This window comes from Apodemus sylvaticus, chromosome 5 (assembly GCF_947179515.1).
Source record: "Apodemus sylvaticus chromosome 5, mApoSyl1.1, whole genome shotgun sequence".
Lineage (NCBI taxonomy): Eukaryota > Metazoa > Chordata > Mammalia > Rodentia > Muridae > Apodemus > Apodemus sylvaticus.
The window spans coordinates 31,824,489-31,852,189 of NC_067476.1; the positions used below are offsets into that span (position 1 = coordinate 31,824,489).

At 40.1% G+C, this 27,701-nt stretch overlaps 1 protein-coding gene across 1 annotated transcript; it reads right to left on the reverse strand.

Moving 5' to 3' along the window:
* Positions 1–27,701, reverse strand: Nmi (N-myc and STAT interactor). Its single transcript, XM_052182468.1, has 8 exons — positions 27,381–27,701; positions 14,572–14,661; positions 12,876–12,971; positions 10,448–10,610; positions 7,165–7,271; positions 6,887–7,073; positions 1,527–1,633; positions 1–295 (listed from the first exon to the last, which is right to left on the reverse strand). The coding sequence occupies exons 2-8, from the start codon at positions 14,653–14,655 to the stop codon at positions 95–97; spliced, it is 945 nt and encodes a 314-aa protein (XP_052038428.1). The 5' UTR covers positions 14,656–14,661; positions 27,381–27,701; the 3' UTR covers positions 1–94.

Genomic DNA, 27,701 nt, shown 5'->3' on the forward strand with positions numbered 1-27,701 from the left:
TAGGAAGACACTGACAAATTACATTTTTTTTTGGTTTTATGGAAAACAATATTTTGTAAATGTTGGCAGTGATCTGAGCTCAAAGCTGTAAGTTTCATATGGTTTCTCTGGCCTCTTCTTCAAAATATGCTGTGAAGGGCTGATCTAGAGAACACTTGACCACCTCCACTTCTCCTCCTCCGTTGTTCTTCCGTTGGAAGTGGATGCTGAGTAAGTCCTCCCCAGTCTCCTCATCTATAGCAATGCCTTCTAATCCAGTCAGAAGCACTGTCTTCTTGGACACAGCTGAAAACACCTAAGGACGAAAAAAAATCAGCTTCTGAAAGAGCTGAATTATTATGGCAACTGAAGAGACACGTTCAAGCAAGGCAATGCCAGAAGGAGACCTGAGTTTAAGAAAGATGACTCAGCTGTACTATGAAAATAAAGGGAGGACCGCATCTCAAAGGACAGAAAGAGCAGTTCGAGGGCAGTCAGAGGTGTGACTGATTGGCACTACCAAGGATCGGATGAATGCTGGAGGATTTAAAAATACAGACTAAGATATGGGTTCTCAGCAGGTGGGGTGACACATGCCAGTCATCACGAACTCTGAAAGCTGAGCCAGTAGGAAGATGTGTTTGAGGTTAAAGTTACATGGCAACCCTGACTCAAAAGAAAAAATGTGGGTGAAGGGGAAATGGTAGAGTGGTTACAAAAAAAAAAAAATGCTTCCATGAAGGCCTGGATTCAGTGTTCAGAACTTCCCCACAAAATGTGTGTGTGTGGGAGGGGGGGTTATTAGTTTTCAGAAAGTAGGTAGGCAAAATAGGTAGGTAGATATTGCCATCCAGTATCTGAGGAGGAAAATGGGAGCAGGTTTAGAATAAGAGGAAGTTGAATGACAGTAAGCAAAATACTGTCTGAAGCCCAGTGATTGACAGACAACTGAAAAAAAAAATATTGCTAGGTAAGTCTCTTTTTATAAAATAAGGATTAATCAGATCATCTGACTGATTTCAGGGGTTCTGAGGGTGTGGGATTCTTGGTTGTTTTCATATTGGGAGAGAGGCTAGGGGCTTTTACATACTAGGAAGGTACTCTACTGCTGCGCTATAGCCCAACCCCCACCCCCACCCTGACCCCACCCCCACCCTGACCCCACCCCCACCCCTACCCCATGCCCTTTTTCTACTTCTTATTTTGAAACAGGATCTTAAGGATCCCCGGGTCATCTTTGAATTCTTTAATTTAGTCCAAGTTGGCACTGAACTTGAGATCTTCTTGCTTCAATCTCCTAAACAGCTGGGATTCCATGAAGGTACCACCAGGCCTGGCATCAGGTTTTAAATAAGCCACAGCTTGGCACTAATATATTGTTTATAAATACAAACTCGCTCTGAACCAACCACGCAAAACTAAAGGGAAGAAAGTGCTTTGTCAGCCCTGTGTGATAAGAGGCACATCACACACTGTTCGTTCTACGGTCTGTGTGGGCTGAGGTGAAGCACTGCACTGTCAAGCTGTGGGAAGGGAGACCACTCTACCTGGTACTTCTCCAAGTGCTGCTCTATAAATGGAGAAACAGCAACGTTATAACACTTCTGATTCATGTAGAGAGGATAGGTTTTCTTTTTCAAAATCTTGTCAGCAACTGAAAGCAAACAAAAAAAAAGGTATTTTACTTTAATATCATAAACAGTTTTAATTGAGGTTAAAACTTCCCTCTAAAGGAATACTATCAAAATAACCACTGAAGTGAGCAGTTCATGTCTGAGAAACTCTACAGTCCAGATTGAAGACTGCACAGCAATAATATTGAAAAATACAAAACTATACAATAAGGAAGCTGAACCTCCTGTCTTGAACAGACAAATAAAAAAGGAACAAATGTCGCATGAATCTATTTTATGAAGTACATAGAAGAGGAAAATATGTAGAGACAAAATATAGGGGGATACTAAGGACTGAAATAGAAGGTAGAAAGCATTAATTGCTTAATGGTAGAGTTTCTACTTACGATGATAAATGGCTTGAGGGTGGATAACAGCATTAGCTGCATCATATTGTGAATGCTTTTACTTAATGCCACTAATCTGTATGCAGTTCTGCTCAATTAACTTTGTGTGCACTTGTATGTGCGTGTGTGCATACACGCCATGGTGAACAAGAAGTCGGAGAACAGCAACATGGAATTGGTTCTCTCCATCCACCCTGTGGGTTCCAGACACTGATCACAGGTTGACAAGTCTGAGAGCAGACACTCACCAGCTGAGCCATCTCAAGACCCCTAAAAAGTACAATCAAAGTGTTTCAGGGGTAACGGGAGACAGGAGCAGAGGAGGAAGGAGGCAGGAAGGAAGGGAAGATCCTCAGGTGAACAGGCCTGCCTCAGCCCCAACTGCACTGGTTGTGACTTGTGCAGCTTTGGCTGTCTTGAAAAATGCAATTGGTTATGGTAAGGCCCTAAGACACTAGTTATGAAGTGACCAGAATATTTACATTCAGAAAACTTTATACTTTTCCAGAATGGAAGAAAGAATCTAAGGTACTGAAAACACAATAGAAGAAATTGATATATCTGTTAAATAAAATGTTAAATCCAAAAATTTCCTGAAACGAAACATCCAGGAAACCTGGGACGCTCTGGAGAAAAACTAAGAATAATAGAAATAGAAGAAGAAACCCAGCTCAAATATTTTAACAAAATCATAGAAAAAAATTTCCTAACCTAAAAAAAAAAAAGACATGCCCATAAAGATACCAAATAGATTAGACAAGAAAAGAAAGTTCTCTCACTACATAATAATCAAAATACTGAACAAACAAAACAAAAAAAGAATATCAAAAGCTGAAAGGGACAAAAACAAAGTAATATATAAAGGCAGACCTGTTAGAACTACACCTAACTTCTCAATGGAGACTCTAAAAGCCAGACAGGCATGGAGTTCTACAGACTCTAAGCGACCACAGATGCCAGCCCAAGCTACTATACCCAGGAAAACTTTCAACAACCACAGATGGAGAAAACAAGATATCCCATGATAAAAGTGAAATTCAAGCAATACCTATCCACAAATCCAAGCCTACAGAAGATACCAGAAGGAAAACCCCAACCCTAGGAGGTTAACTACACCTGTGAAAACACAGGAAATAATCTCCCACCAAGAAAACCAAAAGAAGGGAAGCATGTACACACACACACACACACACACACACACACCCATCTGTGCAAAGATTTTCTGTGCAAATGGTGTGGCCATTTTCAGCAAACTGATATGGCCATTCTAATATCTAACAAAATAGATTTCAAACAAAATTAAAAGGACACTTAATGCTGGGCAGTAGTGGCACATGCCTTTAAACCTAGTACTTGAGAGGCAGAGGCAGATGGATTTCTGAATTCGAGGCCAGCCTGGTCTACAGAGTGAGTTCCAGGACAGCCAGGGCTACACAGAGAAACCCTGTCTTGAAAAAAAAAAAAAAAAGACAGACAGACAAACAAACAAAAAAGACATTTCATACTCATAAAAGGGAAGATCCACTAAGATGACTTTTTAGTTTTTAACATCTATGTTCCAAATTTAAGGTCACCCAGATTTGTAAAGCAAACACTACTAAAGCTTAAACACATTGACCCTCACACATTGATAGTGGGAGACATCAATACCCTACTCTCATCAATGTACAGATCATCTAGACAAAAACTAAACAACAACAACAAAAACCACTGCAACTAACAGATATTATGATTTAAATGGACCTAACAAATATCTACAGAACATTTCACTCAAACACAAAAGAACATATTTCCTCTCAACACCTCATAGAACCTTCTCCAAAACTGACCACATACTTAATAAAAAAGTATATAACAAAAAGATAACAATAAAATTTGAATAATCCCTTCTTCCTATCAGACCACTACAGATTAAAGTTGGATTTCAACAGCAACAGAAACAACAGAAAGTCCACAAATTCATGAAAACTGAACAACTCTCTATTGAGTGACTGCTGGGTTAAGGAATTAAAAAAAGAAAGACAAAGGTAAAGAAGTAAAGACATCCTAGAATGCAGTGAAAATGAAGGTGCAACATACCCCAACTTGTGGGATACAATGGTAATAAGAGGAAAATTCATACCACTATGTGCCAAATAAGGAAATTGGAGAGATCTCATAATGGCAACTTAACAACACACCTGAAAGCTCTGAAACAAAATAGAGCAAGCTCATCTAAGAGAAGTCAATGGCAGGAAATAATTAAAGGGCTGACATCAGTAAAATAGAAACAAAGAGAACAATACAAAGAATCAGTGAAACAATAAGTTAGTTCCTTGAGAAAATCAATAAGACAAACCCTTGCCCAAACTGACTAAAAGGCATAGAGAGAATATCCAAATTAACAACATCAGAAACAAAAGGGGTGCACAATAACAGAAGTCACCAAAAAAAAATTCAAAGAATCATTAAGTCATACTTCACAAACCTTTACTTCGCAAAACTGATAAATCTAAAAGAAACAGATAATTTTCTTGATAGATAGATACCATTTAACATTGTTAATTCAAGACCACATAAATGGTTTAAATAGATCTATAACCCCTAAGGAAATAAAAGCCATCATTAATAGTCTCCCAACCAAAAAAAGTTCAGGACCAGATGGTGTTAGTGGAGAATTCCACCAGACTTCCAAAGAGCTAACACCAATACTGTACATATCATTCCACAAAATAGAAACAGAAGGAGATTTGCCAAATTCATGATATGAGACTTCAGTCACCCTGCTATCCAAACTACCCAAAGATTCAACAAAGTAATAGAACTATAGACCAATTTTCCTCATGTACATTGATGCAAAAAATACTCATAAACCGAGACCAAGAACACTTCAAAATCTCTACCATGAAAATCTGTCAGTGTAATCCATCATATAAACAAAGTGAAAGAAACACAGAGGAGAGGGGAGGGAGGGAGGGAGGGAGGGAGGGAGGGAGGGAGGGAGGGAGGGAGGGAGGGAGGGAGGGAGGGAAGGGAGAGAATTAATCCATTAAATGCTAAAGAACTTTGACAAAATCTAATGCCTCTTCATGATGAAAGTCTTAGAGAGATTAAGAGATACAAGGCATATTTCAAAACAGAAAAAAATATTACAGCAAGCCAACAGCCAATGTCAAGTTAAATGGAGAAAAACTCAAATGAATTTTATTAAAACGAGGAACAGAAGGACTACAATGACAGATTTTCATGGTAGATAATCATGATGTGGTCTTGGACTGGGTTTACAAATATTTCATTGAGTATTTTTGCATCATGTTCATGAGGGAAATTTATCTGTCATTCTCTTTATTGGCACTAAAGATGTCAATAAACATGTTTAGTGAATTGGCTGGATACAAGATTAACTCAAAAAAAAAAGTAGCCCTCCTATATACAAATGGCAAATAGACTGAGAAGAAATCAAGGAAGCAACACCTTTCACAATAGACACAAACAATATAAAATATCTTGGGATAACTCTAACAAAGCAAGTGAAAGACATGTATGATACAAATGTCAAGATCTCTCATGCTCATGGGTCAGTAGGATTAACAAAGTAAAAATGGCCAAACTACCAAAAGCAATCTACAGATTCAGAGCAATTCCCATCAAAATTCCAACACAATTCTTTATAGACCTTGAAAAGACAATACTCAATTTCATATGGAAAACAACAACAACAACAACAAGAACAAAAAAAAAAAAAAAAAAACCCAGGATAGATAAAAGAATCCTATAAACTAAAAGAGCACCCATAAGTATCACCATCCCTAATTTCAAGTTGTACTACAGAGCTATAGTAATAAAAACTTCATGGCATTTGCATAAAAAGATACAGGTTGACCAGAGGAATCAAATCAAAGACACACACCTATGGACATTTGTTGCTGGTCTAACTAGATGTCAGAATGTAGAAGGCAAATAGATTCATATTTATCACCCTCCACAAAATGCAAGTCCAAGACCTCAACATAAAACCAAATACACTAAACCTAAACAGAAAAGAAAGTGGGGACTAGCCTTGAATGCATTGGCACAGGAAACAGCTTCCTGGGTTTGTTGTTGGTTTTTTTTTCCCGTTGTTGTTGTTTGTTTTGTTTTGCCAAAAAAAAAAAAAAACCCTAATCAGTCCATGTTTTAAAGCATAACAGAATTTCTATTATTTGCTAATTCAGGAAAAGCCATAGAACTATACTAATGGGAACAGCAGAGCTGTGCACCATGGATCAGTCAAAATTGCTCCATTGCACACCACGGTGCCATTTTAGAGACGTTACTTATCTTCTCTAGACCTCTGTCTCCTGTCAGTGACATGAATGTATCACCTGTGTCAGAGTTATGATGGGAAAGAATCATGATGATTAAAAAAAAAAGAAGATACACATATATCCACTGTCCTGCCTGACGTGATCTCACGGACTACCATTCACTCAGTTGTTATTTGTAATTGTAACGTGCTCAGGAGCATTTAGGAAATTGCTTCCTGGATTGTGTGCATGTGTGTTGTTTTGTTTTGTTTTGTTTTGTTTTGTTTAATAAGAGTAAGGAAACCCCAACTGGGCCAGCAAGCCGGCTCAACAGGTAAAGGTCCTTGCTGCCAAACCCTTAGTTCAAGCTTCAGGATCCTCATGATAGAAGAAAAGAACCAATCAGCGCAAGCTCTCCTCTGACTTCTACACTTGTGCCACGGCAGATCCAGCATCCTCACACATACACATGCACATTAAGTAAATAAATACATCTAAGAAAATTAAAATTTTTAAAGAATGCTCAAAACCAGAAAACTTCCCCAATTAGCATGCTAATGCATTTCAAATATACAAACAGGCAGGTATAGATACCGCAACGGGAGGCGAGGTGTTTGCGTACCTCCAGCTTCCACAAAAGTGATGACAGCGCTTCCGGACTTCCTGTCATAGTCCACGCTTTCCACTTCGCCGCCACCATTCCTGGACTTACAGAAGCTCAGCTCCAGCTTGTCCCTTGTCTGCTCCTCAGACAGTTCATCAGGAATTCCCATAACATTGATCTTCATCTTAGAAATGTCCACATGAACCTGGGAAAGCGTTTCACAGTCACAGTGTAGGTAAGGGGGAAAAAAATGCCTGTGTCCGACAGAATGGCCAGAGCTTGAATGACGGTCTCACCTGGAATCTGATGCCTATGTTTAGTGGGACTGGATGTGCAGAGACCTTCACCGAGGTGCCTTCCATCTGTACAACATGCTCCCCAATGGCTATCACGTTCTGTGCGACTGAAACATAATTTTAGTATTCATTCATGATATCCTGAGAAAACTTATGCATTTTAAAAAGATATTGTCTTTTACATTTTCTTCAATTTTGTTTTATTACATTTAATTAATTGTGTGTGTGTGTGTGTGTGCTCTTGTGAGTGGGCATTTGTGTGAAGGTCAGAGAACTTTCAGGAGTTGGTTCTCTTCCTCCAGGTGCGGATCCTAGGGATGGAAGTCAGGTCTTCAGGCTTAGCAGCAAATGCTTTTACCTGCTGAGCCATCTTGCTAGCCCTATTTTCTTCGGTTTTAAAGGATCAAATCTTAACATTTTCCCCCTTGGGATTTCCAATTTATATTAGTCTTATCACCAAAATAGAAAAATTCAGTGTCACAATGAATAAGCAATAATGACAACATAGAAATTTTCAATTTCTAAATTTATCTTAAAAGATGAATCTACCTTTTTTTTTTCTTTTACAGCATAAGCCTAATAACTCTGCAGGTTCGTTATCCTTCTGGCCCAGCCACACAGGCTTCCTTTCCGCAGCACTCCAAGGAATCCCCTTAATGCAGTTAATTCTCAGTCAGAATGTCCTCCCCATTCTGTAAGCTATAAATACTTTTGGGGGCCAGTGTCATTTTGATAATTAGTTTTATCTAACTTTATTCTATGTCATGTTCATATATTACTAGCATCAAAGAAAATGACCTTTTTAGTCATACATCACTAGCAACCAAAAAAAATGATCTTTTTAGTCTCTGTCTTTCCAAAAAATACATTACTTTGCTTTTTCCCCCCAACAAACACTCTTTAAAACATTGAAACATTGTGAGCCCCATGATACCCACGTAGAACAATCTCGTTTCTCCACATAGATTGGAGAGGCTCTGTAATATAACTACACCGAAGTCAATGGAAGTTCTATGAACAACACCAGATTCGTTTAAAATATATGTGGTTAGGTGGGTGGTTGGTTGGTTGATTGGTTGGTTGGTTGGTTGGTTGGTTGGTTGGTTGGTTGGTTTTTTGAGACAGGGTTTCTCTGTGTAGCCCTGGCTGTCCTGGAACTCACTCTGTAGACCAGGCTGGCCTGCAACTCAGAAATCCACCTGCCTCTGCCTCCCAAGTGCTGGGATTAAAGATGTGTGCCACCACTGCTCGGCAGATGTTTCTTCTTAATTGCGTGCTATAACATTATATAACACTCCAGCTGTTGATATGTGGAGCCTCTTATTCTAACTTATCATGAAGAGATGTTTACTACCTCTATTATAAATGTTATGTGTGATTATGACACCAGGGAGCACACCATGGGCCAAGGAAGAATCAGGACTGAAGGGAGGGACCTTGTTGGGTGGGAATCCAGGATCACTGGACCACAATGTGAGTCTAGAGTTTAGTTGTTTGTTTTGTTTTGCTAATGGCAACAGATGACAGCAGAAACCCTCACTGAAGTAATTAATACTCAGATGACCCTCTCCTTATCCCCAAACCCCTAACATCTGGTGATCTGACTCAGCAGAGTGGGACCTCGGTATCCCAACTTTAGTGATTATGGTTGTCAAAGCAACTCCTGTTTACTTCTGTTCCCCTGGAGCTGCTTCTGGCATGGGGACTTCAGAACTACATGCAGGGAGCAAGCAGCAGCAAGGCTGCTTCTGAAGGGAAGCAAGCCCAGGTGATTCCCACACAGTGACTGCTAGACAGAAACCTGCTTCCATATCCTCCCTTATATCTGCCAGTAATATCTCAGTGACTGCCTATTTCCAGCAAAGCCTCCCCTCAGTTGTGGATTCCAGGGGGGACAAAATTACCCTCTGGGTGGAGGCCTCATCTCTATTTGTCTTGACTTACTAAATGCTTCCTTTTAACATTTATTCCCAGGTGATGGGTCAGACACCAGAAGACACAGGTCAAACCCACAGATTCTAAGGATCTGTTCCCGAAAGGGCCCTGAGGACCACGTGAGCCCCGTCGGAGCTTTGCAGTAGCAGTTTATCAGTGGCCTGCCCCCGCCCTCGGGAGTGTTGGTCCTATAGGAAGTGCTCTCAGCTCTGGAGTTCAGCAGCAGCCTCTCTTCTCTAGGCTTCTGTTCCCTTGTCTGGAAAACCCCTCACACAGCGGCAGCAACGGCAGCCGACATGGGTATTTGTTGGTTATGTTCATTCCGTGCACATTTCTCATTTCCTACACAAAGAGCTCATGATGTCAGGATAGCACAAAGCCTGCCGTCAAAATCTGAGGCTTATGAGGGATAAGAGCACATCGGCATGAGCTGACCCTCAACGCCTAATCACGCTCAAGAAAGGAGCCACGCTCTCCAGGGCTCCATCCTCCTTTTGACCAACATCAGGTCCCATCCAAAGCTCTCCTTCCTGGACTAATTACTGGTTAACCAATTTACTAAATCACTTTAACGTCCTTAGACTCTGTTTCCTTGCCAGTCAAATACATGCAACAAGTATTTTTGCTGTCCTGTGTTTATAGAATTATACAAGTATGAAATGAGATGTCTCAAAGGACATCGGGAGAAGTACAGTCTATACTTTTATACTTCTAAAATTTCATTTACTCATTTTTTTTTTTTTTAGCTTGAGACTGGTTCTCACTCTGTAACCCTGGCTGGTCTGAAATTGTGTAGGTCAGGCTAGCCTCAAACTCACAGAGGTAGGTCTGCTCTTGCCTCCTGAGTGCTATGATTAAAGCTGTACACTGTTATGCCTGTCAAGTTCTACTTCTTTATAGAATTATTCTAATGTTCTAATATGCTTATTATCATTTATACATATGGACTAGAAAGAGGCTGACATCAGCTATCCCAATTCCTGTATTTTATTTCGAGAGTCACTTCTTTTCGAATGTGTAATAAACATGTGACCTTTAAAATCACTGCACATATGGCATGTCAGTACTCCATATTACTGTGTGCATAATACTATATATTACATACACAAATACACACACATACATACATATACACATACACATACACATACATATACATATATAATCATGTAATGCTCGGTTTCCTTCTCTGAGACTATATCAAATCTGCCCCAGAATGCCACTATGAGGAAAAGGAGAAACAGCAAACACACAAGCTGTAAAGTGATAAGCAAACATCTAAGGAAGATCTTTGAAGATCCGGATGCTTACAAAAGTGACACAGTCAGGTTTTTAAGATCAGCCATACCTTCTTCCCTCTCAAAGGTGATGAGTGCTTGTCCTTTCTGTAGCTCATAGAGAATTTGTGAGCTCATTTGAAACGAACAGGAGCTATTTGAGAAATGTCCGCCATCCTCGGGACTCTCCACTGAGGTGAATTTAAGCTTTCTTTCTGGGACATTCTCTTTAATCTAATTAAAAAAGATGTCTTTGATTAAAACCAAAGCAAGAAATAACTTAAGGCCTTCCAATGACAGTACAATATAGTCATCCAATGATTCGCTCTCCGCTGACATTTGAGCTTCATGGGGTATTGGCTGTGGTCTTACTTAACACCTAATTGCCTCTTCCCATATGACTTCTCAGTAAGGTAATCAAATGCTGATCCTTTAATGTCATTTTATAGATGAAATCATAAGCATATAATCCTCTCACCTTCCCTAACCAATGTTTAAGCTGATCAATACCATACAATGTCCAATTCCAAAGTGCCCACTGTCTATGGAAATAAGTACCTTTTATATAACTGTGCCAGTAATGCACAACCTCAGTGCTATTGAGGTTGCTAAATTGCTAAAAGCTATGTTGAGTTTCACGTCGAGGAAGCATGGGAAGTGAGGTAAGCTTCAGGCTGTGCACACTGCGGGGCTTCGTGTATTCGTTCAGCTGCATACACGCATGGCGTTTACTAACTGTCACCCCATTCCTTCTCTCATTTCATTCCTCTCTACCGATGACATTGTTTCTTCAACCCAGCAAATCTCTTTCCCTTCACACCTATGATGACCCCTGAGTCTGAGCAGGGGTGAGAGGTCATTTACTGGAGCAAGGCGATTTATCAGGGGCTACACCACCAAGGGCAATGGCACCCCACCCCCACCAAAGATTAACAGTCAGTATACTCTCAGGGAGGGGTGGGGCCTTGTGGGTCCTTCCGCCATTGGTGGTGAATTGCTAACTGCCCAAACTTGCACAGATAATCACATCTCCACCAAGTTTATGATGGTCATGTCACATGCGGAAGACATCTTTTACTGTTTATATCCCCCACCTCTGGCTCTTACATTTTTTTTCTGCTCTCTTAAACCATGTTCCATTCCTTATGCCTGCATCAGGTAATGTAGATGTTCCATTTAGGGCCAAGAACTCGATTATTACGGGCAGATTTTTTAATAGAAAACCCAGATAATTTCACTTATTTGACTACTGATATGATATATCATATCCTGGTACGATATATATGATATGAAAATTGCCAAAGTTAAATTCTAGCTTCCCCTAAATCTCCAAAGAACTTCTTTAGTTTGTTTTTAAAGTTGTTTTTTTTTTTTGTGGGGGGAGGGCAGGATTTATGTAGCCCAGGCCATCCCTAAACTCAGGATTCTCCCAACTTCAGCCTCTCCAGTGCTAAGATTGCTGATAAGGGCAAGTCACCATATCTAATCTACCCATTAACTGTTTTCATAATTTAAGTTTATGTAACAATGAGCAAATATTGTCAACAGGAATTGTAACTCACAGAATAAAAGGTTATACTTACCTATTTAAAATCATTGATATCAACAAATGTAAGTGTGCATAAATGCACACATATCCATCTAACCATAGTTATTTTACACACTGAAAAAAATATGTTATAAGAAAGAAACTGCAAGTAGTGAGTCTTTGGGTGATTTTTTTTTAATTTACTATACCTTTACAAGAAATCAGTAGGGTTCTAGTTATAGTAGGCTAACTTCCAAACAATCTTCCAAGCCTGCAGAGAGGCAGTGTTTACTAATCATGTGGAAACACACAGTTTTCAAACCTTCTGACACCAAGTATTTTCCAGAGAAAGACAAAAATACATCCCACTTTGGGTCTACTGTAAAGTGGGTCCACTAGGCTGGTAGGATTCCCAGGGCCTTTTGATCCAGCTGGAGCCAAACAAGTAACCAAATCTTAACAGTCTTGCACCTGGTCACCCATCTCATAATCACAGAACATCCTATCTCCCAGAACAAAAATAGTGACAGTTTCAATGTTGTAGCAGCCTTATTTGTCAAGAAGAAATAGGGATAAGAGCTTAATATACAATTCAAAGATAGGAAAATTTAGGAGAGACTTCAAATGACAAAGATTAATACATTCCAAACTTGTTTGCTCTGAGACAAGGTCTCACTATATAGCCCTAGCTGGTCTAGAGCTTGCTATGAAGACCAGGCTAGTCTCCCACAGGGATCCCTGTGACTTACTCTCCTGAGTGCTAGGATTAAAGGTGTGTGTATCAACGTCCATATTATGCCAAACTCTTTAAACTGTGAAATTCATTTAAACTACTTTAGCACCTTAAGTGAAAACAAAAACAAAACATACTGGTGATAAGAAGCTATAATGCTTTACAGCTAATCCTGTATAACTAAATCACTTTTTCATGTACATGTCCATTAAATATATATATAAAATAATCACAGTACTTGGAATTTTCTGGCATCCGATTGTAATTCAGATTCAAGTTTCTTGATCTCCTCTTCTAGCTCGCTGTTTTCCCTCATAATTTCATGAAGTAATCCCTAAAAAACACCAAATAATAGGGAAAAGTTAAACACCTTTGAGCTTCTTTTTCTAAATTAATTAAATGCCAATCCCCCTACCCTAAGCCCAGGAAACCTCGGGACAGTCTGGGAAGGAATTTGCCCACATTAATAGTATATCTGCTCACCATCTTATTCCACATCCCAACGAGCCTTCAATTCCTACTAAGATATTTTAGCTCTATTATATGAACAAAGAAATTGATATCGTCCACATAGATACAGAAATCTTTATAATTAAGGCAAGGAATGAGACAAAAACATTCTGGACTTAGCTAAATACACCTAAGTTATCTGAAGCTATGATATGACTTAATTGTACTCTAATCAGGGACAGATTATACTGAGGCAGGTTTTTTTTGTTTTGTTTTGTCATCTGTGTTATGTTTTTCTTTTTAAGGTAGTTATTTATTTTTGTTTTTTGTTTGTTTGTCTTATTAGCAGTGATTCCAATAGTAGCCAGTTGTTTTAAAAAGGAAAAATCCCAGCCTTTCGGTTTTTACCAATGTAGATTCAGGAGCCAGATGCTGGAGTAAGCTTGCTCAGGGAGGCAGAGAAAGCACCCAGCTGGCCTTCCTACTCTACCAATGTCCCAGAAGAATGTCCCAGAAGAGCTACACTGTCTTAAATACCCTTCAACTCAAAGACCTTCATTTCTCTTTACTTGTGTTCACTCCTTGTGAGCTGGTTTCTTGCTTCTCCTCTTGACCTAGGATTGACTTTAATTGACACTTGGGTTAAAGGTGTGTGCTAGGGCTGAGCCACACCACAACAAGATTTTTTCCACTTCACAATCTTGGGGTTCACAATGTGATCAAATATCCTGCAACAGTAGCCAGCTGCTTTGACAGGCCAAACATATGCTTTGCTAACAGCTCTGAGCACCTGGGCCTCTGGTTCTACTCAGGCCTCACTGATCACACTTCACTTCCTGGTATAAACCTCATCAAAGAAGGAGGTGAGAAAACAATTTTTGTTAAGAAAAGAAACAGAAACACGACTGTCAGTGTGAAGCCTTTACAATACAACAAATGTAAGGATTTGAAAAGTCAAATAGCCTTACAATGCCAAAGACATAAAGCATACCTCATTTAAAAACAAATAAAGTGTTTAAGAATATGAGACTTTTAAAGTTGGACTAAATGTACTTTGCAACATGATATGTCCATAAGCGTACGGGAGCCAGGGAATGGAGTGTAGTAGTCTGAATCAGAAATAATGTCTTCCATGCTCAGGTATTTGAGCACTGATCTCTAGTTGGCTACGCTGTTAGTGAGGAATGTGCAGCCTTGCTGGTGGAAGCACATCACTGAGGGTGGGCTTTGAGAACCCATGGCCTGCCTTACTCCACGTCCCTTTTGCTCTCTCTGCTTTCTGTGTGAAACTGAAGATGTGGTTTCTCAGCTTCCTGATCAACTACTTTCTGTCATGGCTGCCCCGCACCACCACCATGGACTCTTCTTCTGGACCCGTAAGCCAAAATAAACTGTCTCCCTTAAAAACAAACAAGAACATTTAAAAGAACAAAGAAAGAAAGAATGGACATGAGCTGCCAGTGTCTTCTGCTTTCCCTTTTTACCTTGCTTTGTGCGCCTCTCAAAATGTCCATCTCTGATAAGCGCTCTTCGCAAACTTGCATCATGTTGTCTATATCATCATCCATGACTCTCTAATAAAAAAAGGTGGGGGAGGGCTTTTAAAACAGTACATACACGAATTCACAAAAAGAGAAATAACAGTTTTTACCCTTCTATGGAAGAAACTTGTCTTCTTTGCTTTGTAATTTTTTTCCTATTGTCAAAGGACTGCCATGTGACTTACAGCCAAATGTCATCTGTAATTTGGAGAACTTCACATCTCTAATTGTATGGGAGGGAGCTCAGGAAAGGTACTGCTAACACAACCAATACATCAGCTTTAGTAATTTTTTTAACCCAGTTTCTATAGGCGCTATTAAACTCTCTGCTAGATTTCATGCTATACTAGAACATAGCGACACATATCAATATATCGATAGTGTGAGACTAGAGATATGGCTTAGAAAAGAGATGCTTTCAACCAAGCATGGCAACTTGAGTTGCATCTCTGGAACCCTCAAGGTGGAAAAGAAAACTGACTTACACACTTACACAACTGACCTCTGCTACATGCTGTAGCACCTGCAAACACACATGTACACATTAACACCCAAAATAAATAAAAAGATGTAATAAAAAATAAACTGAAAGTTTGCTCAAGTATTCTGGCATCCATATTTCAGTATATTTGGAGAGGCATACCATATACTTTTCAAAGATTTTGAGTGGCCAAATTCTCAGTATCCTTATAAAAAGAAAAATCTGTTTTTAAGCTAAAATGAAAAAAATTTTTAAAAATATTAGCCATGCCTTAGTTTACCCAATGTGAATACAAGCTGTCAGAAAAACAAGGGATCGTGGCCCATCCAACACTTTCTAACTCTGTTCTCCAATAAAAAGAACTAAGAAGCAATGGCCAACTCTAAATATGGGACAGGAAATACACAAGATATGCCTGGAAAAGCATGAGATGACAGACAATTTAAAGTCACCTTTAGAAATATGACAGAGAAAAACAAGACCACAGTGAATGTGCATGCAGTGCTCAAAGAACCCTACTAATCAGGAACCTGACCAAGGGTGATACGTGGAGGATCCAAACAGGGATTTCCCCAAAACAGTCCTACAGAATTTAAAAAAAAAAAAAAAGAAGGAAGAAGCTACCAACTCATTCCACAAAGCCAGTATCACCCTGAAACCAAAACTGAATAGTTACACAAAGGAAATAAGAAAATCTGCAGACCAACAACTTTACTGAGCATACAAGCAAAACTTGTCAACAACGTATTTGCAAACCAAAGTCAAGCACATTAAGATAGAGTATCATGCATGATAGGTTGGTTTTCTTACTTCAGCATACACAAGCCATTAGATGTGATGCAGTATGTTCGTAAACTGATAGCCAGAAACCACACGGTCATCCAAATCAGTACTGAAAACCTTTCAACATAAAGGCCTGAAGAATCCAGGAATAAAAGGAACATGTCTCTGCATATTAAAGTTAAATGCAATACACCTATAGCCAACATTATATTAAGTGGAGAACTGGATAAGTGTTCTCAAAATATCTGGAGCCAAGCAAGGATGCCCACTCTCTCCGTTCCTCTTTTGTAAGGTGCTGGACTATGAGAAAGACAAAAAGGATACAAATATGAAAGCAAAAACCCAAAGAGTCATTAGCTGCACGTGACATGACCCTTTATTAAAAACACCCAAAAGACTCCACAGAAAACTCTCCCATCTGACACAGCCATTCTCAACCCATAGAATCTCTTGGGGAGTGGCATATTAGATATTTACATAATAACTCATAACTGTAGCAAAACTATGGCTACAAAGTAGCAACAAAATAATTTCATAGTTGGGGGTCACCACAGCATGAGAAACTGTATCAAAGAGTCCCATTGCAGCATTAGGAGGGTGGAGAACGACTGATCTGATAAGTAAGTTTAGCAAGACAACAGGATATAAACCATTGGCTTGCCAAGCACGATGATGCACACCTTTAATCCCAGCACACAAGAAACAGGTAGGGAGGAGCTCTGTGTGTTGGAAGCCAGCCTGCTCTTTGCAGTGGGTTCTAAGTAAGCCAGAGCTTCACAGTTAAGACCCTATCGTAAAAAGTAAATATTTTAAAATGTCAGCTTTTCTGTATACTAATAACAAAATGGCTAAGAAAAAGAGAAGAAAGAAAGAAAGAAAGAAAGAAAGAAAGAAAGAAAGAAAGAAAGAAAGAAAGAAAGAAAGAAGAGAGAGATGAATTCACAGCAGTTTTAGAAAAAATACCTAGGAATAAATCTATCAGCAAAGATAAATAAGAAATTTAAATATGAAAGACACCTCATGCTCATAGATTAGCAGAGTTAATATTGTGAAATTGATTGTGCTACTCTTAGACTCAATGCAAATTTTCACCAAAATCCCACTGGCAATCTCTGATGAAAACAAAACAAATGTCCTAACATTCACACAAGCATCAAAGGTCCCAAGTAGCCAATGAAAGAAAGGACAATACAGGAGGGGGCCCAGTCCCTGGTCTCAAGGGAAAATGACAAAAGCAGCAAGGCATTGGCATAAAAACTGTCCCATGCACCAATTGTGCACCAATTCCACAGAACAGAGGGATCAAAAGTAAGCCCACACTGCCACCACCAACTAATCTTTGACAAAGGTGTCAAGCATTCGTTTCAAAAGAGGAAAAGAAAGAAAGAAAGAAAGAAAGAAAGAAAGAAAGAAAGAAAGAAAGAAAGAAAGAAAGAAAGAAAGAAAGAAAGAAAGAGCTTCTTCCACAAATGTTACTTGGAAACCTGAATGGCCTTGTGAGTGAAATCGAGTCCTTCGCCTCACCCATCGATCACACAGTGATCGATGCAAAATAGATCAAAGGCCTTAATGTAAGGCTTGAGACAGGTAAAGGAAAACATGCAAAATGCTTTATGATTCAGTGCTGGAGTCAGGAAGATGAGGAGATCATGGCTAGCCTCGGGGCTGCATACATACCAAAATCAAGGTAAGTCTGGTTGGATGAGATCTTGTCTCATAAGAAAAATTTTAATTAAAAACGAGAGAGAGAGAGAGAGAGAGAGAGAGAGAGAGAGAGAGAGAGAGAGAGAGAGACTCTATAAAGGATTCCAGTAGCACAAGAAATATTCCTAAGAACTCACAAATAGAATTGCATTTACATGAAATTAAAAAGCTTCTGCACAGCAAAGGAAACAATTACCAGCCTGAAGAGACAGCCTAACAAACAGAAAAAAAAAATCTTTGGCAACTTAGTCTTAGTCAGGAGAATAATATCTAGAATACCCAAAGAACTGCAAAAATTAAATACTAAAGCCCCAAAATATTCAACCAATCAATGGGCTGATGAATAGAGCATGCTGCTTTTGAAAGAAAAAAATGCAAGTGGCCAAAATCTTATTGCAAAGGGGTTTAACATCCTTAAAGGTCAGGAAAGGGCTAATTTTAAGTGTCCTGGGTTGCTTCTCACCCCAGTCACCATGGCTACCATCAAGGGTGCTGGCAATGGCGTGGGGAAAGAGCACCTGTGGATGTGACTGGAAACTCCTGCTGTCACTTTGGAAGTCCTGCTGTGAGAGACTGTCCTGCCAGCCAAGCAACTGCAGTCTTGGCTTTCAGCTGTGCTACTAACAAAAGCTTGTCTCAACTGGACTTTCCAGCTTCCTACAGCCCTGGGGACGTGGGGGGCTGTCACAAAACCTCACCTGAGTGTCCAGGAGACCACAGAATAAATGGGCGGAGTTAGCTCCCTTGAGACCATGGGGAAGCCCTCAACTTTGCAGGGTAAAGGCTTTTTGGGTGTGGCCTGCTGGGGAAGAGTACCCACAACCTCTTACAAGGAACTCATTAGTTCTCCAGTGTGAACTTGAGCAGAGTGATGCTAGACTTGTTGCTTTCTCCTTTGAAGGAATTCAACAAATCAGTATGGATGTTCCTCAGGATATAAGTAATAAATGAATAAGTAAATAAGACTACCATATGACCCAGAAATGCCTCTCCAGGGTGCATATATGCACCCAAAAGATATGAGACAGCATACCACAGAGAAACCTGTATACCCATAATCTGCTACACAATTACAGTAGCCAAAGTATGGGCCCAAACTAGACAACCATCAAAAATGAATGGATGAGGAAAATATAGTATAGATACAATGGAATTGCATTAAGCTATAAATACAAATAAAAGTATGGCATTTACAGGAAAATGGGTAGAACAAGAGATGAGTATATTAAATAAGATTAACCACAAAGACAAATACTACAAGTGTCCTTTCATGTGTGGGATCGTGTGTGTGTGTGTGTGTGTGTGTGTGTGTGTGTGTGTGTGCTGCATATGTAGCAGAGGATGGCCTTAATATCAATGGGAGGGAGGCCCTTGGTCCTGTGAAAGCTCAATGCCCCAGTGTAGGGGAATGCCAATGTGTGTGTGTGTGTGTGTGTGTGTGTGTGTGTGTGTGTGTGTGTGTATGAGAAAGAGAAGGGAGAGAGAGGGAGTGAGAGAGACAGAGAGAAATCAACAGGGCTGAAGAGATAGCTCAAAGGGTAAGAATACTGGCTGCTCTTCCAGAGGACCCAAGTTCATTTCCCAGCATCTACATAGTAAGGGCATCCCACACCCTCTTCTGACCTCCAAGGGCATCACCAGGCATGTATGTGGCTCACAGACATACACACGCAGGCAAAACACCTAAACTCATGAGATGACTTTTTTCAAAACCAGACATGGCACTACGAGAGAGAAGGAAGTGGGCTAAAGGGAGGGCAGATGAGGGTTTAAGAAAAGAGCGATGGAGAATGTGTGTATGCGTAACATCATATATACATATGTGTGTGTCCATGTGTCCGTGTGTGTGTGTGTGTGTGTGTGTGTGTGTGTGTGTGTGTACATGCTGAGGTTGTGAGGAGGGGCCTGAGAAAGGCAGGAAAGGGAGAGGCACTAATTCAATAATGACTCGGAGTCTGGAATGGATGCCAGCTGTCAGTTCAAGTGCTCTCTCTTTTCCCGGGGATTCTCATGATCCTTCCTTCCTCTCCCTTCTTCCTTCTCATTCTTTAGCTTTTTTCCTCTCACGCTTTAGCCTTTCCCTTCTCAGTCTTTTTCCCTTCTCTCCTCCCACTCTTTGGCCTTTTCCTTCCTCATGCTGTCGCCTTCTCCCAACCAGAGAGCCTGAACCCAGTCTTTTATTTACTAAAGTTACATCACCAAGGCTTTGAACATTGTTAATAATTATTCTAGAAATCCTTGCATTTACATAAATTCTACGAATCCTGGGTCATTAATTCCAATCCCTGCTTCCTTAAAACAGAAACTAAAGACATAGCAAAAGTACATTTCCTTAGAGTCTTTGCACATCCTGTTCTTCACGGGCAGCTGGGCACAGCTCCTGTAGTTTCCTGGTACCCCAGACAGGTAACTTTAGTTACTGTAGTTACTTTAGTAACTACTGTCATGTAAGAAGAGAAAGGTGACAGACCAGGGTTGAAAAATTCCTTACAAAGTTTTAAATTTTATGCAAGTAAAGTAGTTAGTTTTCGCTAATATCTCTCCAGGCATTATCATCTCCAATGCGTCAAGAAGCCAAGAGAACAAAGTGCTAACTCTTCCTATGCTTACACCTCATCTTTTAACTCTCTAACCTTTGTTTTGGCATCCATGGCCTCCTGTACTCTCCTTCAAATACCATTCGTTTGTAGGTCATATACATACTATACTCTACACATACTATAAAATAGACCCATTATTTTCTTGTTTTTAATAGATTCCTTCTTTTCCTAGCCATATTTTTTTTCTTCTGGAGACCACTTTAACTCTCTCTCCTTGATGTTCCCAAGTTCACCCTAATTAATACAACAATCATTGGACCAGAGAGAAATGTATCTCCTACAACAGTCATTGGACCAGAGGGAAATGTATTTCCTCATGATTCCAAATTCAAGGCCAAGTCTGGTAATGAACTATTTATACAAAGGCTTTTATGGCCTCTGTGGTTATGTTGTCTATATCCTTTCCCAGGGCGCTGAAGGCTAAGCAGAAGGCCTGGTCCTTATCCACCATAACCCCATGAACACCTCCCTTCCTCATTCCTGAGAACCGCATCTGTTTCATTTATTATGACATGATTAACTCTGAGTAATGGGAGAAGTGCATTCCCCAGAAAGAGAGCTTGAGAGTCAAATACAAGAGACAGTAGATCAGTTTCAGGCCAACAGCACTCATCAGCACATGTGGGGATTATGAGCACCGATGACCTGGAGATGCTCCAGAGGCAGAAACTGGGTCACCCCTCGCCTTACGCAGCCATGCCGGAGTGTGTGTGTGTGTGTGTGTACATACATATATACATACACACAAATACATATGTATACATATATGTATGTGTATATATATGAAAATGTGTATTATGTTAACATATATACATATGTTATAAAAGTAGAAGGGAGAGTATTTGGAGAAGGGGGAATCAGCAAGAGGGGAACAGAAGGCCAGACAAAGCAGTGAGAGAACAAATATGAAGAGTACAGTAACACACATGTGCAGGGAGTAACACACATGTGAGATATAATAGAGCACCCAGAGGAAACTCCACTCCCAGGCTCTCTAACACACCCAGGATCATAGGGTCAGAGGTGAGGAGGACACATCTGTCCCAAGATCAAGAGTAACTGGAGTTAGCAGGACCCAGGCATGCATGCCAGACCAGTAGCACAGGTTCCTTCCGGTGTGGGCCTGTATCTTGAAGAGACCTAGGACGAAAACTCCGCAGCCAGTCCCACAAAACCCAGAGGAAACTCTACTCTCGGGCGCTCTAACACACCCAGGATCCCAGGATCCCAGGAGCTTGGTCATACTAGAATCTCAGAGTCCCAAAGGCAGTTTGACTACCAGAAACAAAGAAAATGCAAAAAAGCAAAAAGCTCCTAAGACAAAACATCCAGGAAATCCAGCTCACAATAAGAAGACCAAACCTAAGGATAATAGGTATAGAAGAGAGTGAAGATTCTCAACTTAAAGAGCCAGTAAAATATCATCAACAAAATTATGGAAGAAAACTTCCCTAACCTAAAGAAAGAGATGCCCATGAACATACAAGAAGCCGACAGAACAGGCTGGACCAGAAAAGAAATTCCTCCCATCACATAATAATCAAAACACTAAATGCACTAAAGAAAGAAATAATATTAAAAGCAGTAAGGGGAAAAGGTCAGGTAACCTATAAAGGCAGCCCTATCAGAATTACACCAGACTTCTCACCAGAAACTATGAAAGCTAGAAGATCCTGGGCAGATGTCATTGTAACAGACCCTAAGAGGATACAAATGCCAGCCCAGGCTACTATACCCAGCAAAACTCTCAATTACCACAGATGGAGAAAACAAGATATTCCATGACAAAACCAAATTTACACAATCTTTCTACAAATCCAGTCCTACAAAGGATAATAGATGGAAAACACAAACACAAAGAGGGAAGCTACACCTTAGAAAAAGCAAGAAAATAATCTTTCAACAGACCCACACAAACATAATTCCAACTCTAACAACAAAAATAACAGGAAGTAAAAATCACCTTTCCTTATCCCTTAATATGAAAACTAATATTACCAATATATCCTTATCAATTGAAATTCAAAAATATGAGGAATTAGAAATTTGTTGGCTGTCGCCCAGTGGTCTCTCTTATTTGGTAACTGGAGAGATATGTCCAATTGTACAATCCGTACACACTTTCTTCTTGTTTGTAAGTGACAGTGTCTTGCTGTGTACCACACAATGGCCTTCAAATCATGCTTCTCCTATCTCAGCCTCTCTATTAGTAGGATTGTTCATCTGATGTTTTGACACTAAACTATGGTTTTCAGAACAGCTTACACATTTCAAAATTATTCACACAGCCAAAAGAAATGTAGACAATGAATTTGGGGGTGGTTGTAAGAGAACAACAAAGAGGGAGACTGAATGTTTTGCTTGATATTTATAATTATTGTATCAACTTTGAAGAAATTGACCTTATAAATTACTCTTTTTCTGAGATGAATGCTTTTCAAAATCATCACAGCCAATGAACCAGAATTTTACCCTCACCTAATGTCTGTGCCATCCTTCAAGGAGAACCATTGCTCACTGAAACAGTTAATGAATGAGTTCATGGATAGACCATCTTAATACACACACCATTTCTAAAATGAACCTATTCCCTGTGGGCTGAGAATGATGACAATCACTCAATCAAATAGATTTTACCATAGCAGGAAACCTGTATCCAAATAATTGTGCCTACAATTCATTCTTTGATGCAGCAGAACTGTCAACTCTTAGCTTAGCTGCTATGGAGGTAAAATCCTTCTGTGATGTGAGGGACATTGAAGTACAGCCTTATTACAATGAACTCCAGTATCTAAAAATTGTTCTTATTTTTGGGTTTCTACCACAATAAGAGCCAAGATTTTAAGCTCTACTAAAAACAAAATGAACAAACAAACAAAAAGACTTTATATTTTATGTTCATTTAATAACATGTCCATCACTTTTATGATTAGTATAAAAATATATATTGTGTTGAATATAATAAAAAATAAAAATAAATAAAAAAGAAAGTATAATAGAGCAAGCTGTTTCTTTATATGTAAACTGAAAACTAATTCAACATAAATTTTAAACAGGAGTAATGAGTAATTTCACAATGGAATAAATCCAGCATAAATGATCAAAATGAGATAATCAAAATAAATAATAGGCTAAATCAAAATCCTGTGGCCCCTGATAGGCTGGACTAGACTGATAAGACGCCGTGACCTAATACACACAGTCTGAACAAAAGCAGGAAGAGGCAGCGGGGAAATGGAGTCAACTGCTGTCTATGCTACAATTTGCCTGTTTGGCTTTTTATTTAAGTGAATGTTTTTCAAGAAAGATAGGGAAATTTCCAGATTAAAGCAAACTACAGACACGCAATTATATGTAATCTATGATGTGCGCATTGAGACAAATGATAAAATGATTAGAAATTAGTGAATATCACAAATTAATTTTTTGATCATTCATACTGTTCTATAGTCCAACAGGAACTCTCACCCAACACCCTTTTAATTAAGAAATGCCCACTCAAGTAGTACAGGCTAATGGCTCAACAGCTTGAAATTCTACTCTCAAATAATCCAGGGAGAAAGATCATTTTATATGACATGCAACTTTTCTATAAATTTAAGATAATTTCAGATACATTCTTTCAAATTACACAGACATGTGCACACACCTGAGATCTAACAGTCTAACCACAACCTAACCCTCAGCCTTGTTTAATCAGATCCTTAACTCACAAGGATCTCTTCAAGGATCCTTCGCTGCCTCAGCCGCCACCAAACGAAATCTTTTGGTTCTTCAAGGGCCATGGCAAACGTCCAGAAGGTCCCCGAAGCCTTTTCTGACCCCCCAGAGGACATTAGTTCTTTACTGCTTACAGGGCACTTTAATTACATGTGTCATCTTCTTGGAGTCATCAACAAATATCTGAAGGCTGGGACTACAGGCCGGCTCTCCTGCTTGCATTAATGGCAGGAACCTATGCAACCAAGAACTGTGCATGTTATTCTATTTTTTTTTCCTTTTTCTTCTTTTTTATTTTTATTAGATTTTTTGACTTATTTACATTTTAAGTGCTATCTCCTTTCCTTGTTTCCCCTCCAAAACCCCGCTATCCCATGCCCCCTCCCCCTGCTCACCAACCCGCCCACTCCTGCTTCACTGTCCTGGCATTCCCCTACACTGGGGCATCAAGCTTTCACAGGACCAAGGGTTGATTGATACCCTCACTGATGTCTGAAAAGGCCATCTTCAGGGCTGGAGAGATGGCACAGCGGTTAAGAGCACTGACTGCTCTTCCAGAGGCTCTGAGTTCAATTCCCAGCAACCACATGGTGACTCACAACCATCTATAATGGGATCCGATGCACTCTTCTAGTGTGTGTCTGAAGACAGCTACAGTGTACTCATATAAATAAAAATAAATAAATCTTTTAAAAAAAAAAGAAAGAAAGAAAAGGCCATCTTCTGCTACATATGTAGCTGGAGCCATGGGTTCCTCCATGTGTACTCGTTGGTTGGTGGTTTAGTCCCTGGGAGCTCTGGGAGGACTGGTTGGTCCATATTATTGTTCTTCCTATGGGGCTGCAAACCTCCTCAACTCCTTGGGTTCTTTCTGTAGTTCCTCCATTGGGTACCCTTGTGCATGTTATTCTGTGTATTTTATATTGGATTTTTTTTCTGCCCTGGAAAATATATTCAGATAGATAGATAGATAGATAGATAGATAGATATGATAGATAGATAGATAGATAGATAGATAGATAGATAGATAGATATGAATTCCTCTTGTTACATTTCTGATGAAATTACAGCATTATAATTGTTTTTAAATATTGGTATTAAAACATCAATATTCTTTCTTTAAACTTTTTTTAAGATTTGTTTCTTTCTAAAATTTATTTATTTATTTATATGAGTACACTGTCTTCAGACACACCAGAAGAGGGCATCGGATCCCATTACAGATAGTTGTGAGCCACCATGTGGTTGCTGGGATTTGAACTCAGAACCTCTGGAAGAACAGCCAGTACTCTCAACCGCTGTGCCATCTCTCCAGCCCAAAACACCAATATTCTTAAAAGCTCTTGCTATAAGTAGTCTATTGCATAGCACCCCCAGAATATCTTCACCTTATTTCTCATCTGTATATTTTCCATTTCAAGCAATCTTATAGTAAGTAAGGAAAAAAAAAAGATCCCTTTAAAGGCATCCATGTTCTAGTCCCTTAGATTGCACTGCAGAGAAGACTTAAGGCTGCAAACTGAATTCAGGATGCTGACTGTCTGTAAAATATGGAGGTAGGAGCCAGAGAGACGGCGCTAGGGTAAAGAGCTGCTGAGTAAGCACTGGTACTTCCCATCCTGGGCAAGGTGTGAAGGCGTCCTCAAACTCATTGTCATCTAGCCAAGGTCCAAGTCCATTGAGAGACCGTGACTCAGAAATTAAGGTAGAGCAAAAGGGAAGACAACACCCAGACTTCCATCTCTGGCCTCCACAGGTGCATGGTGAGGTATGTACACACATGCATGCTTGTGTTTGTGTGCACGCACGCGCACACGCACAGGCGCGCACACTATGGAGATCAGCCTGCGTTGTGTGTGAAAATTTAACAAAATCCAGAAGGTCCTCTAGAGTAAAGGAGGGGATAACGCCAGAGTTAGACTGAGATAGGAGGCAGAAACACGATGAGAGAAGCAATGCAGGTCCTGACTTTGGAAATGGAGGACGGAACGCAGAGGGCTGAAACAGAAGGTGGACGGGGTTCATCTGAGAGTTCCGGAACAGAAGACAGCTCTGCTAGCCCCTTTACTTTACCCAGGGATACCGGCAGACGCCTGCAACTGACACCCAGGCACATACAGATACACACACAGGCACACATCTAATCTTAAAATGGTACTAAAAGTAATTATTTTTAATTGAAAAGTGTGTACATGCATGCACATGTGTGTAAAAGCAAGCAAAGCCACGAAATTTATTATGGCAGTAAACTTAAGAAAAAAAATCTCATTTTCCTAAGGATACTTATATCGTGGTGGAGGGATACACAGAGTTCCTGGCAGCGTAAGAAAGGAAGAAAATGGGCTGGAGAGATGGCTCAGTGGTTAAGAACACTGACTGCTCTTCTAGAGGTGCTGAGTTCAATTCCCAGCAACCACATGATGCCTCCCAACCATCTGTGAAGGGATCCTATGCCCTCTTCTTGTGTGTTTGAAGACAGCTACAGGGTACTCATATACTTTAGAGAGAGAGAGAGAGAGAGGGGAAGAAAATGTGGTGTATCCATGTTGTACAGGCCAGAAACATGTCAAAAGATGGATACAATTTTAACAGCTAAAAGCTCCTAACTGTATTTCTTTTACAATCAGGGGACACTTGATCGAATAAAGTAAGTGGTCTGTCTGGGTGTAGCCGCACAGGTCTGTAACAGGGGGATCAAGAGGTCAAAGCCAACACATTGTGAATACAAAGCAGTTGTCTCAAATGTTTTCGTTGGTATACAGAAGTTTGCTTTATAAGAAGAGAAGAAAACTTAAAAAGCAGAAACTGAACTGATCGATTCACAGTTAAGTTCTCTGCATGACAGGGTCAGGGAGAAGGGAACAGAATAACTGGCAAATGTCCAAAGGTTTTTTGTTTTGTTTTTGTTTTGTTTTGTTTTTTGTAGGGATTAAAGAAGTGGTGGCTTCATTCTCTAGCCCAGTAGAGAACCTCCTGTTTTCCCTCTCTCCTGGTTAGACAGGACACAGGAAAAGCTTCCTTCAGGGGCACACAGTTAGTTTAGGTGCCTCTGGAACAGGAGTCCTCTTAGTCCAAACCAGTGGCTCCCTAGAATTTATATTGAATATTCTTTCAGCATCTCCTTCCAAAACAAAATAAAAATAAGCTTACATATTCTGAAATAGTGAGGCATGACTACAGAACTCAGCACCTGCCAAGGAAAAATAAATAATCGTCTTCCTGGGAAATCCATTTTACTAAGAACATTCTGGAGCCAGTCCCAATGACTGTAAGTTTTCCTTTTCCCAGAAAGGGAAGCAACCCAAGGCCGGAGCGCCCAGAGCAGGCGAGTTTCCAGGCAGCACTGGGGACCCTGAGACAAGGGGCTGCAAGCCGCCGCCCTCGCGCGCGGGGTGGAGCAACTCTGAACGCCGGTGGTGGGAGCGCAGGGACACAGAGGACCTAATGGAGGGACAAGCACTCACCCGTACCGCCGCGCAGCTCCTGGAAGCCGGTGCCTTAGAATGGAACCCCACCTCGGAAAACAGAAACCTGGCCTCGGCGACAATCAGGGCTCAGTCACGGGCTTTCTTTCTTTCACTTTCGGTTAGTTTAGAACCAGGATGCTTCTGCTCCTTGCCCTGCGGACTTCGCCCCAAGCGCCATTGCTGCTGTTTCTATATTGGCAGTAATTCCAAGCCCTGCTTTGCAAAGCTTATTTGTGTGCATTACCCGAACGCACTGTTGAAAAAACTGGATGGAAACTAGAGCTCTCTATCCAAATCGTTTCTCCGTAATTTTCTAGT